General features: G+C 48.2%; 1 protein-coding gene across 1 annotated transcript in view; it reads left to right on the top strand.

Annotated features, from left to right (window-relative positions):
* The window catches only part of ppp1r13l (protein phosphatase 1, regulatory subunit 13 like), a 93,448-nt gene extending 80,707 nt beyond the window's left edge, over positions 1-12,741 (top strand). The window contains exons 5-14 of the mRNA XM_084147675.1: positions 2,952-3,047; positions 4,723-4,802; positions 5,323-5,698; positions 5,814-6,146; positions 6,551-6,837; positions 9,969-10,106; positions 11,071-11,204; positions 11,446-11,612; positions 11,923-12,116; positions 12,465-12,741. Of these exons, the coding sequence (XP_084003801.1) occupies positions 2,952-3,047; positions 4,723-4,802; positions 5,323-5,698; positions 5,814-6,146; positions 6,551-6,837; positions 9,969-10,106; positions 11,071-11,204; positions 11,446-11,612; positions 11,923-12,116; positions 12,465-12,500 (1,841 nt within the window). The 3' untranslated portion in view covers positions 12,501-12,741. The remainder of the gene's footprint in view (positions 1-2,951; positions 3,048-4,722; positions 4,803-5,322; positions 5,699-5,813; positions 6,147-6,550; positions 6,838-9,968; positions 10,107-11,070; positions 11,205-11,445; positions 11,613-11,922; positions 12,117-12,464) is intronic.
* The last annotated feature ends 368 nt before the right edge of the window (positions 12,742-13,109 follow it).

Raw genomic sequence — 13,109 nt, 5'->3', positions numbered from 1 at the left:
ATAACATTGACTCTTTAGTACGTGCCACTACATTGACTCTTTAGGTGGTGCCGCTATATTGACTCTTTATTATGTGAAGCAAATAACATTGACTCTTTAGTATGTGAAGCAAATAACATTGACTCTTTAGTAGGTGCCGCTACATTGACTCTTTAGTACGTGAAGCAAATAACATTGACTCTTTAGTACGTGCCACTACATTGACTCTTTAGTAGGTGCCGCTATATTGACTCTTTAGTGCGTGCCACTACATTGACTCTTTAGTGCGTGCCACTACATTGACTCTTTAGTACGTGCCACTACATTGACTCTTTAGTACGTAAAAATACATTGACTCTTTAGTACGTGAAGCAAATAACATTGACTCTTTAGTACGTGCCACTACATTGACTCTTTAGTTGGTGCCGCTATATTGACTCTTTAGTATGTGAAGCAAATAACATTGACTCTTTAGTATGTGAAGCAAATAACATTGACTCTTTAGTAGGTGCCGCTACATTGACTCTTTAGTACGTGAAGCAAATAACATTGACTCTTTAGTACGTGCCACTACATTGACTCTTTAGTAGGTGCCGCTATTTTGACTCTTTAGTGCGTGCCACTACATTGACTCTTTAGTACGTGCCACTACATTGACTCTTTAGTACGTGCCACTACATTGACTCTTTAGTACGTAAAAATACATTGACTCTTTAGTACGTGCCGCTACATTGACTCTTTAGTATGTGAAGCAAATAACATTGACTCTTTAGTACGTGCCACTACATTGACTCTTTAGTAGGTGCCGCTATATTGACTCTTTAGTATGTGAAGCAAATAACATTGACTCTTTAGTATGTGAAGGAAATAACATTGACTCTTTAGTAGGTGCCGCTACATTGACTCTTTAGTATGTGAAGCAAATAACATTGACTCTTTAGTACGTGCCACTACATTGACTCTTTAGTAGGTGCCGCTAAATTGACTCTTTAGTGCGTGCCCCTACATTGACTCTTTAGTACGTGCCACTACATTGACTCTTTAGTGCGTGCCACTACATTGACTCTTTAGTACGTGCCACTACATTGACTCTTTAGTGCGTGCCACTACATTGACTCTTTAGTGCGTGCCACTACATTCACTCTTTAGTACGTGCCACTACATTGACTCTTTAGTGCGTGCCACTACATTGACTCTTTAATACGTGCCACTACATTGACTCTTTAGTACGTGCCACTACATTGACTCTTTAGTAGGTGCCGCTACATTGACTCTTTAATACGTGCCACTACATTGACTCTTTAGTACGTGCCACTACATTGACTCTTTAGTAGGTGCCGCTACATTGACTCTTTAATACGTGCCACTACATTGACTCTTTAGTACGTGCCACTACATTGACTCTTTAGTACGTGCCACTACATTGACTCTTTAGTATGTTCCACTACATTGACTCTTTAGTACGTGCTGCTACATTGACTCTTTAGTACGTGCCACTACATTGACTCTTTAATACATTAAATTAATAACCTTGACTCTTTAGTACGTCCCACTACATTGACTCTTTAGTACGTGAAGTTAATAACGCTGACTCTTTTGTACGTGCCACTACATTACTCTTTAGTACTTGCCACTACATCGACTCTTTAGTATGTAAAAATAAATTGACTCTTTAGTACATGCCACTACATTGACTCTTTAGTACGTGCCACTACATTGACTCTTTAGTACGTGCCACTACATTGACTCTTTAGTACGTGCCACTACATTGACTCTTTAGTACGTGCCACTACATTGACTCTTTAGTACGTAAAAATACATTGACTCTTTAGTACGTGAAGCAAATAACATTGACTCTTTAGTACGTGCCACTACATTGACTCTTTAGGTGGTGCCGCTATATTGACTCTTTATTATGTGAAGCAAATAACATTGACTCTTTAGTATGTGAAGCAAATAACATTGACTCTTTAGTAGGTGCCGCTACATTGACTCTTTAGTACGTGAAGCAAATAACATTGACTCTTTAGTACGTGCCACTACATTGACTCTTTAGTAGGTGCCGCTATATTGACTCTTTAGTGCGTGCCACTACATTGACTCTTTAGTGCGTGCCACTACATTGACTCTTTAGTACGTGCCACTACATTGACTCTTTAGTACGTAAAAATACATTGACTCTTTAGTACGTGAAGCAAATAACATTGACTCTTTAGTACGTGCCACTACATTGACTCTTTAGTTGGTGCCGCTATATTGACTCTTTAGTATGTGAAGCAAATAACATTGACTCTTTAGTATGTGAAGCAAATAACATTGACTCTTTAGTAGGTGCCGCTACATTGACTCTTTAGTACGTGAAGCAAATAACATTGACTCTTTAGTACGTGCCACTACATTGACTCTTTAGTAGGTGCCGCTATTTTGACTCTTTAGTGCGTGCCACTACATTGACTCTTTAGTACGTGCCACTACATTGACTCTTTAGTACGTGCCACTACATTGACTCTTTAGTACGTAAAAATACATTGACTCTTTAGTACGTGCCGCTACATTGACTCTTTAGTATGTGAAGCAAATAACATTGACTCTTTAGTACGTGCCACTACATTGAGTCTTTAGTAGGTGCCGCTATATTGACTCTTTAGTATGTGAAGCAAATAACATTGACTCTTTAGTATATGAAGGAAATAACATTGACTCTTTAGTAGGTGCCGCTACATTGACTCTTTAGTATGTGAAGCAAATAACATTGACTCTTTAGTACGTGCCACTACATTGACTCTTTAGTACGTGCCACTACATTGACTCTTTAGTACGTGAAGCAAATAACATTGACTCTTTAGTACGTGCCACTACATTGAGTCTTTAATACGTGACCTTAATAACATTGACTCACATAGACAGTAGCCTACATTTCTCAATCCCCTGAATTAGTTAAAATGACTGTTTGCTTTCCTATGTCTCTCCAGATGAAGGCATACAGAGACAGAAGATCCCTGGTAAATGGAATGAGACAGATTTGGACGTGTCGTCTTACGAGAAGAAACCCCACCACACCTATGACAGTAAGACCTCAACCTACACACCTACGACAGTAAGACCTCAACCCACACACCTACGACAGTAAGACCTCAACCCACACACCTACAACAGTAAGACCTCAACCCACACACCTACGACAGTAAGTTCTCAACACACACATTCATACTCAGTGTGTATTTACTGAGAACATGGTGAATACACCTCTCCCACTGTCTGCAGAGAAGAACTTAAACTAAGACTAACACACACCAGTGTTAACCTAGCGCCTCCCTGTTGTTAACCCAGCGCCTCCCTAGCGCCTCCCTGTTGTTAACCCAGCGCCTCCCTGTTGTTAACCTAGCGCCTCCCTGTTGTTAACCTAGCGCCTCCCTGTTGTTAACCTAGCGCCTCCCTGTTGTTAACCCAGCGCCTCCCTGTTGTTAACCTAGCGCCTCCCTGTTGTTAACCTAGCGCCTCCCTGTTGTTAACCTAGCGTCTCCCTGTTGTTGACCCAGCGCCTCCCTGTTGTTGACCCAGCGCCTCCCTGTTGTTGACCCAGCGCCTCCCTGTTGTTAACCTAGCGCCTCCCTGTTGTTAACCTAGCGCCTCCCTGTTGTTAACCTAGCGCCTCCCTGTTGTTAACCTAGCGCCTCCCTGTTGTTAACCCAGCGCCTCCCTGTTGTTAACCTAGCGCCTCCCTGTTGTTAACCTAGCGCCTCCCTGTTGTTAACCCAGCGCCTCCCTGTTGTTAACCTAGCGCCTCCCTGTTGTTAACCTAGCGCCTCCCTGTTGTTAACCCAGCGCCTCCCTGTTGTTAACCTAGCGCCTCCCTGTTGTTAACCCAGCGCCTCCCTGTTGTTAACCCAGCGCCTCCCTGTTGTTAACCCAGCACCTCCCTGTTGTTAACCCAGCGCCTCCCTGTTGTTAACCCAGCGTCTCCCTGTTGTTAACCTAGCGCCTCCCTGTTGTTAACCCAGCGCCTCCCTGTTGTTAACCCAGCGCCTCCCTGTTGTTAACCCAGCGCCTCCCTGTTGTTAACCCAGCGCCTCCCTGTTGTTAACCTAGCGCCTCCCTGTTGTTAACCTAGCGTCTCCCTGTTGTTGACCCAGCGCCTCCCTGTTGTTGACCCAGCGCCTCCCTGTTGTTAACCTAGCGCCTCCCTGTTGTTAACCTAGCGCCTCCCTGTTGTTAACCCAGCGCCTCCCTGTTGTTAACCCAGCGCCTCCCTGTTGTTAACCTAGCGCCTCCCTGTTGTTAACCTAGCGCCTCCCTGTTGTTAACCCAGCGCCTCCCTGTTGTTAACCTAGCGCCTCCCTGTTGTTAACCCAGCGCCTCCCTGTTGTTAACCCAGCGCCTCCCTGTTGTTAACCCAGCGCCTCCCTGTTGTTAACCCAGCGCCTCCCTGTTGTTAACCTAGCGCCTCCCTGTTGTTAACCCAGTGCCTCCCTGTTGTTAACCCAGCGCCTCCCTGTTGTTAACCTAGCGCCTCCCTGTTGTTAACCCAGCGCCTCCCTGTTGTTAACCTAGCGCCTCCCTGTTGTTAACCCAGCGCCTCCCTGTTGTTAACCTAGCGCCTCCCTGTTGTTAACCCAGCGCCTCCCTGTTGTTAACCCAGCGCCTCCCTGTTGTTAACCCAGCGCCTCCCTGTTGTTAACCCAGCGCCTCCCTGTTGTTAACCTAGCGCCTCCCTGTTGTTAACCTAGCGCCTCCCTGTTGCAGAGACAGAGTGGCTGAGACCGTTGGTGCCAAACACCAACTGGAGAGAATCTAACCTGGATAAGCCTTCCCCTTCCAAGAAGGTGTGTGTGTGTGTGCGTGTGTGTGCGTGTGCGTGTGCGTGTGTGTGTGCGTGTGCGTGCGTGTGCGTGCGTGTGTGCGCGTGTGTGTGTGTGTGTCTGTGTGTGTGTGTGTGTCTGTGTGTGCGTGCGTGTGTGCGCGTGTGTGTGTGTGTCTGTGTGTGTGTGTGTGTGTGTCTGTGTGTGTGTGTGTGTCTGTGTGTGTGTGTGTGTCTGTGTGTGTGTGTGTGTGTCTGTGTGTGCGTGTGTGTGCGTGTGCGTGTGTACACGCATGCGTTTGTTTGTTTTTTGTGTGTTAAAAAAAAAAAAGATAGGTAGATCAGCTTTAATATTGCAGATAGATTGTAACTTCCATCAATGTAATTGCGTTTGTTTGTTTGTTAATCAGCCCTCTCTCTAATATACTTTATTGACATGGAAAGTTAAATCACTTACATTGTCATGTATAACAATGATGGTCAGATGAACAGTATCTCTCTCTCTCTCTCTCTCTCTCTCCCCTTTTCTTTCCCATTCCCTCCAGGACACCCTCACTCGTTCCCTCCAGTCCCCCCACGCCTCTCTCCCCCGTAACACCCGTATCTCTGTCCCTCCTGACTTGTCCTCCCTCTACCACGCCCCTCCCCAACCAATCATATCCCGTATCTCCATCCCCCCTCCCTCCTCCTCCTCCCATCCCCCCCGTCAGCACAGGCCCATCCCCCTCTCCGTCATCATGCGGCTCCAGAACCCCTACTGGGCCTCGTCTGCGATCCACCCCCGGGCCCTGGGGAAAGAGGGGGACACGGGGGTGTACCGTCAGGCTGTACCCAGGGAGTACAGGGAATACCTGGACTACAGAGAGTACCAGACCCAACCACAGAACCATGAGCTCAGGCAGCCGGCTTACTACGGGGAAGGTATAGACTCTACTCTCACAGTCTAACTGGTTATGTGTGGTCACCCGTCTGTGCGTAATTCTGTCCGTCCGTCCATATGCATGTGTCCGTCTGTGTGTTCTCTCCTCTCCCACAGTGCTGAACCCAGGTGATGTTGACGCTGAGTTGGAGCGACTGGACCCAATGCGTCATGGTCCCACGGCCGCTGACCCAGCTCTCCCAGAGAGAGGGGGGGAGACGGAGCGAGGTGTCGTCGTCGTCGTCGTCGACGAATCCCAGGTGGTGGCCCCCAGACCCCTCAGCCCGTCCAGGCTGCAGCCAGTGGTGGCTCCAGAGAGCCCAGATGTCCCTGACATGGAAGAGCTGTTACGGATCCGCTCTGAGATCCCCCGGGCCCTGAAGAGACGCGGCTCTCTGACCCCTAACCCTAAACCTGACCCCAACCCAAACCCTGGACCAGGGTCACAAGGTTAGGAAATGACTATTCTAATATCCCATTACATTTTTGCATAAGAATTCTACACAAAGGGGACCAGCGATGTGTGAAAATGTGAATGGTAGCAACAAAGAAAGTTCACCATCAAACTGTTTCACTGTCATTCGATTAATTGCAAGGTTTTATTTATTTAGTGTATCTACAGCCACTTGACTGCCCGACTGATCACGTTATCAATGCTCATCCTGTAGAATCTACTGCTGATCACGTTATCAATGCTCATCCTGTAGAATCTACTGCTGATCACGTTATCAATGCTCATCCTGTAGAATCTTTCACTATCTTTGCAACGGCGCTGGTCTTATGAATTTGTTTAATTTTCAAAAGCTTCTGCATGTGTATACGATGTTGTGGTAACAGTGTGACCCTGACCCTAGCCCCTGTCCCTGGCCAGCCCCAGAAGAAGCCAGCCGCCCTGCAGCCGGACAACAGTCAGAAACAGTACAAACAGTTCATCAATAAGCTCTTCCGGAGGAATGGGTCCAAGGGCCTGCAAGGGGGGGAGACGGGGAGTGACTACAGCTCCTCCTCAGATGGAGAAGGGGACAGCTCTACATCCCCCTCCACTGGACCTAACCCTGTCCCTAACCCTGTCCCTAACCCTGTCCCTAACCCTGTCCCTAACCCTGTCCCTAACCCTGGACCTGCCTCTCCAGAATACAGGGTATGACAGGCCACACTCCTATGCTTGATTCTTTCTTTGTGTTGTTGTGGCTGTTTTACAGTGAAGTTTATCAAGATGTTTTAAATGTACTTTAGATAGAGCTTGATTTGGTATTCCATGTGAGATACAGTCTCATTGTCAGTGTACTGATCCAGTTAGTGGAAGGGTTAGGGCAGGTATTCCATGTGAGATACAGTCTCATTGTCAGTGTACTGATCCAGTTAGTGGAAGGGTTAGGGCAGGTATTCCATGTGAGATACAGTCTCATTGTCAGTGTACTGATCCAGTTAGTGGAAGGGTTAGGGCAGGTATTCCATGTGAGATACAGTCTCATTGTCAGTGTACTGATCCAGTTAGTGGAAGGGTTAGGGCAGGTATTCCATGTGAGATACAGTCTCATTGTCAGTGTACTGATCCAGTTAGTGGAAGGGTTAGGGCAGGTATTCCATGTGAGATACAGTCTCATTGTCAGTGTACTGATCCAGTTAGTGGAAGGGTTAGGGCAGGTATTCCATGTGAGATACAGTCTCATTGTCAGTGTACTGATCCAGTTAGTGGAAGGGTTAGGGCAGGTATTCCATGTGAGATACAGTCTCATTGTCAGTGTACTGATCCAGTTAGTGGAAGGGTTAGGGCAGGTATTCCATGTGAGATACAGTCTCATTGTCAGTGTACTGATCCAGTTAGTGGAAGGGTTAGGGCAGGTATTCCATGTGAGATACAGTCTCATTGTCAGTGTACTGATCCAGTTAGTGGAAGGGTTAGGGCAGGTATTCCATGTGAGATACAGTCTCATTGTCAGTGTACTGATCCAGTTAGTGGAAGGGTTAGGGCAGGTATTCCATGTAAGATACAGTCTCATTGTCAGTGTACTGATCCAGTTAGTGGAAGGGTTAGGGCAGGTATTCCATGTGAGATACAGTCTCATTGTCAGTGTACTGATCCAGTTAGTGGAAGGGTTAGGGCAGGTATTCCATGTAAGATACAGTCTCATTGTCAGTGTACTGATCCAGTTAGTGGAAGGGTTAGGGCAGGTATTCCATGTGAGATACAGTCTCATTGTCAGTGTACTGATCCAGTTAGTGGAAGGGTTAGGGCAGGTATTCCATGTGAGATACAGTCTCATTGTCAGTGTACTGATCCAGTTAGTGGAAGGGTTAGGGCAGGTATTCCATGTGAGATACAGTCTCATTGTCAGTGTACTGATCCAGTTAGTGGAAGGGTTAGGGCAGGTATTCCATGTGAGATACAGTCTCATTGTCAGTGTACTGATCCAGTTAGTGGAAGGGTTAGGGCAGGTATTCCATGTGAGATACAGTCTCATTGTCAGTGTACTGATCCAGTTAGTGGAAGGGTTAGGGCAGGTATTCCATGTAAGATACAGTCTCATTGTCAGTGTACTGATCCAGTTAGTGGAAGGGTTAGGGCAGGTATTCCATGTAAGATACAGTCTCATTGTCAGTGTACTGATCCAGTTAGTGGAAGGGTTAGGGCAGGTATTCCATGTGAGATACAGTCTCATTGTCAGTGTACTGATCCAGTTAGTGGAAGGGTTAGGGCAGGTATTCCATGTGAGATACAGTCTCATTGTCAGTGTACTGATCCAGTTAGTGGAAGGGTTAGGGCAGGTATTCCATGTAAGATACAGTCTCATTGTCAGTGTACTGATCCAGTTAGTGGAAGGGTTAGGGCAGGTATTCCATGTGAGATACAGTCTCATTGTCAGTGTACTGATCCAGTTAGTGGAAGGGTTAGGGCAGGTATTCCATGTGAGATACAGTCTCATTGTCAGTGTACTGATCCAGTTAGTGGAAGGGTTAGGGCAGGTATTCCATGTGAGATACAGTCTCATTGTCAGTGTACTGATCCAGTTAGTGGAAGGGTTAGGGCAGGTATTCCATGTGAGATACAGTCTCATTGTCAGTGTACTGATCCAGTTAGTGGAAGGGTTAGGGCAGGTATTCCATGTGAGATACAGTCTCATTGTCAGTGTACTGATCCAGTTAGTGGAAGGGTTAGGGCAGGTATTCCATGTGAGATACAGTCTCATTGTCAGTGTACTGATCCAGTTAGTGGAAGGGTTAGGGCAGGTATTCCATGTAAGATACAGTCTCATTGTCAGTGTACTGATCCAGTTAGTGGAAGGGTTAGGGCAGGTATTCCATGTGAGATACAGTCTCATTGTCAGTGTACTGATCCAGTTAGTGGAAGGGTTAGGGCAGGTATTCCATGTGAGATACAGTCTCATTGTCAGTGTACTTATCCAGTTAGTGGAAGGGTTAGGGCAGGTATTCCATGTGAGATACAGTCTCATTGTCAGTGTACTGATCCAGTTAGTGGAAGGGTTAGGGCAGGTATTCCATGTGAGATACAGTCTCATTGTCAGTGTACTGATCCAGTTAGTGGAAGGGTTAGGGCAGGTATTCCATGTGAGATACAGTCTCATTGTCAGTGTACTGATCCAGTTAGTGGAAGGGTTAGGGCAGGTATTCCATGTGAGATACAGTCTCATTGTCAGTGTACTGATCCAGTTAGTGGAAGGGTTAGGGCAGGTATTCCATGTGAGATACAGTCTCATTGTCAGTGTACTGATCCAGTTAGTGGAAGGGTTAGGGCAGGTATTCCATGTGAGATACAGTCTCATTGTCAGTGTACTGATCCAGTTAGTGGAAGGGTTAGGGCAGGTATTCCATGTGAGATACAGTCTCATTGTCAGTGTACTGATCCAGTTAGTGGAAGGGTTAGGGCAGGTATTCCATGTGAGATACAGTCTCATTGTCAGTGTACTGATCCAGTTAGTGGAAGGGTTAGGGCAGGTATTCCATGTAAGATACAGTCTCATTGTCAGTGTACTGATCCAGTTAGTGGAAGGGTTAGGGCAGGTATTCCATGTGAGATACAGTCTCATTGTCAGTGTACTGATCCAGTTAGTGGAAGGGTTAGGGCAGGTATTCCATGTAAGATACAGTCTCATTGTAGTGATCCAGTTAGAGGTAGATATTCACTTATAATAGTCACATGCACTTTAAACCAGAGTTCTTGGGCATGTCTCTCCATCTCAATGTTACTACGTATGTATCTAATAAGGGGAAGTTCAGGTACTAAGTTGTGGTTCTCTTCCATCCTCCCAGGGGTACAGTTCCATCCTACGTCGGGCCAGTCGGGAGCGAGAGGGTTCTGGTCGGCGGGCTCGGCTCAGCCCTCTGGTTCTACTGCTGGACGGGTCACTGGTGGGGGAACTGGACACTGTTCAGAGGGCCGTGCAGGAGGTAGGGGGAACTGGACACTGTTCAGAGGGCCGTGCAGGAGGGAGGGGGAACTGGACACTGTTCAGAGGGCCGTGCAGGAGGGAGGGGGAACTGGACACTGTTCAGAGGGCCGTGCAGGAGGGAGGGGGAACTGGACACTGTTCAGAGGGCCGTGCAGGAGGGAGGGGGAACTGGACACTGTTCAGAGGGCCGTGCAGGAGGTAGGGGGAACTGGACACTGTTCAGAGGGCCGTGCAGGAGGGAGGGGGAACTGGACACTGTTCAGAGGGCCGTGCAGGAGGTAGGGGGAACTGGACACTGTTCAGAGGGCCGTGCAGGAGGGAGGGGGAACTGGACACTGTTCAGAGGGCCGTGCAGGAGGTAGGGGGAACTGGACACTGTTCAGAGGGCCGTGCAGGAGGGAGGGGGAACTGGACACTGTTCAGAGGGCCGTGCAGGAGGTAGGGGGAACTGGACACTGTTCAGAGGGCCGTGCAGGAGGGAGGGGGAACTGGACACTGTTCAGAGGGCCGTGCAGGAGGTAGGGGGAACTGGACGCTGTTCAGAGGGCCGTGCAGGAGGGAGGGGGAACTGGACACTGTTCAGAGGGCCGTGCAGGAGGGAGGGGGAACTGGACACTGTTCAGAGGGCCGTGCAGGAGGGAGGGGGAACTGGACACTGTTCAGAGGGCCGTGCAGGAGGTAGGGGGGAACTGGACGCTGTTCAGAGGGCCGTGCAGGAGGTAGGGGGGAACTGGACACTGTTCAGAGGGCCGTGCAGGAGGGAGGGGGAACTGGACACTGTTCAGAGGGCCGTGCAGGAGGGAGGGAGGGGGGATGGGTGCAGGAGGGTGGTGGGGTTAGGTACAGGAGGTTGGGGTTGGGTGCAGGAGGTAGGGTCTGTTGTGGACCCAAATAAAGCATTCCGTTGAGTGTGTGTTGACAGCAAGCATGAGGTTCACCCCTGCGTGTTCTGTGACCTGTAGATGAATGACGCGAGCCAGCCGAACGACGAGGGCATCACAGCCCTCCATAACGCCATCTGTGGAGGTCACTACAGCGTGGTCGACTTCCTGGTTCGTATAGGAGCCAACGTCTCCGCCCCAGACAGCCACGGATGGTAACTTCCTTATTGTCTACCCTTTGTAGCTTCCCTATTCTATTCTAGTCCCGAATACTTCCCTTCCCTTTAAACGGGCTCTTTCATTGACCAGTGCTATTTTCCTTTACTGTCCCCTCCCTCTGTTGCTGTCCCTGTTGTGTCATTCTGCGTTGTGTTTAGTCAGATCGGGTTGTAGTTTTGTTTATGTGTAGTTTTGTTCACGTAGTGTGTTGTTGTTGTTGTTGTTGTTGTGTACCAGGACCCCCCTCCACTGTGCAGCATCCTGTAATGACCTTCCTCTCTGTGAGTTCCTGGTGAGGAACGGGGCAGCTGTCATGGCGGTGACGGAGAGTGACGGGGCCACCGCCTCTCAGAAGTGTGACCCGTACGCTGTGGGCTTCGAGGAGTGCGTGAGCTTCCTCAGGGGTAGGAGGAACTAGACAGGGGTACCCTCTTTCTCCACAACTCTTTTTAGGAGTGGGGGGCAGTCCCACATCTGTTATTGAACAGAAACAGTTGAGGACCACAGGAGAGATAAGAGGACATCGAGTCAAAGAGCAGTGGACTGGATTCTAACCCATGCTGTCTCTGGCTTACATGCCAGCGGCTTTAACCACCACACCACATAGGACACTTTCTACAGAACTATTTGCACTCTGTGTCGAAACCTTTTCTGAAAGTGTTAGAAACATCGTTGGTGGTGTGTGTGTGTGTGTGTGTGTGTGTGTGTTGTCAGGTGTGGAGGAGGCGATGGGTGTGGAGAACAGCGGGGTGCTGTATGCCCTGTGGGGGTACCCTTCCCAGGAGGCAGACGAGCTGGGCTTCAGAGAGGGGGACATGGTGACTATCCTCCAGAAGCAAGACGGGGTAGATTGGTGGTGGGCATCACTTTGTGGCCGAGAGGGATTCATACCTAACAACTACTTTGGGGTAAGAGACTGACAAGAAGGGTTGAATTTCTAGTGGGGATTTTCCTGAATTGAATGGGTCTGTTTTTGATTTGATTTGTTCTGTCTCACCACCTCCCTCATCAGTCAGTAAAGGTCTGACCTAAAGGTCCAAATGGCAGGACGACTTTGACATCTGAATTAAGCAATTAATGCAATTATTTACCCAATGGCAAAGCAGCTTCCTGGTCCTGAGGTCCCACAGGGTCGCACATATTTGTTCTAACACATTACTAAAACAGAACTACATTTTCATTAGTCCAGCGCTCAAACAGAACTGTTAGGTGCTGTTCAGAACTCAATGTTTATTTTCCTTTCTTTGGTCATGCAGCTGTTCCCTAAAGTTCGTCCTAAGTCCCTCTGCTAGACCCCTCTACCCAATCAGCCCTCGTCCCACTGAATGGCTGGAACAGGGACTGGAGCAGAAAACTGTTGCTGGCTGTTGTGAAGACCTGGGAGGAGAAACGACCCTTTGTTCCTTTGTCCTGTCTGATTTCACTAAGCAGTGAACTAGATTAACAACACATGAGTCACTACAGTGAGACATAGGGCCGGTACTAGGTGGGTGTGGCAGTACATTATTACTGGATTATACTTCATGAATGATCTCAATGTGTCACCATCATTTATTTGTCTGTTTTATTGGTATATAAAGCCTCTCCCTATCCCTCTCCCTTTCTTTCTCTCTCTCTCTCTCTCTCTGTCTCTCTCTCTCTCTCTCTCTCTCTCTCTCTCTCTCTCTCTCTCTCTCTCTCTCTCTCTCTCTCTCTCTCTCTCTCTCTCTCTCTCTCCCTCTCCCTCTCTGTCTCTCTCTCTGTCTCTGTCTCTGTCTCTCTCTCTCTCTCTCTCTCTCTCTCTCTCTCTCTCTCTCTCTCTCTCTCTCTCTCTCTCTCTCTCTCTCTCTCTCTCTCTCTCTCTCTCTCTCTCTCTCTCTCTCCCTCTCCCTCTCTGTCTCTCTCTCTGTCTCTGTCTCTCT

This window comes from Coregonus lavaretus (assembly GCF_964263955.1).
Source record: "Coregonus lavaretus genome assembly, chromosome: 30".
Taxonomy (NCBI): domain Eukaryota; kingdom Metazoa; phylum Chordata; class Actinopteri; order Salmoniformes; family Salmonidae; genus Coregonus; species Coregonus lavaretus.
Note: the sequence above shows the minus strand (reverse complement) of the source record. Positions and strands in the feature narration are given on the sequence as shown.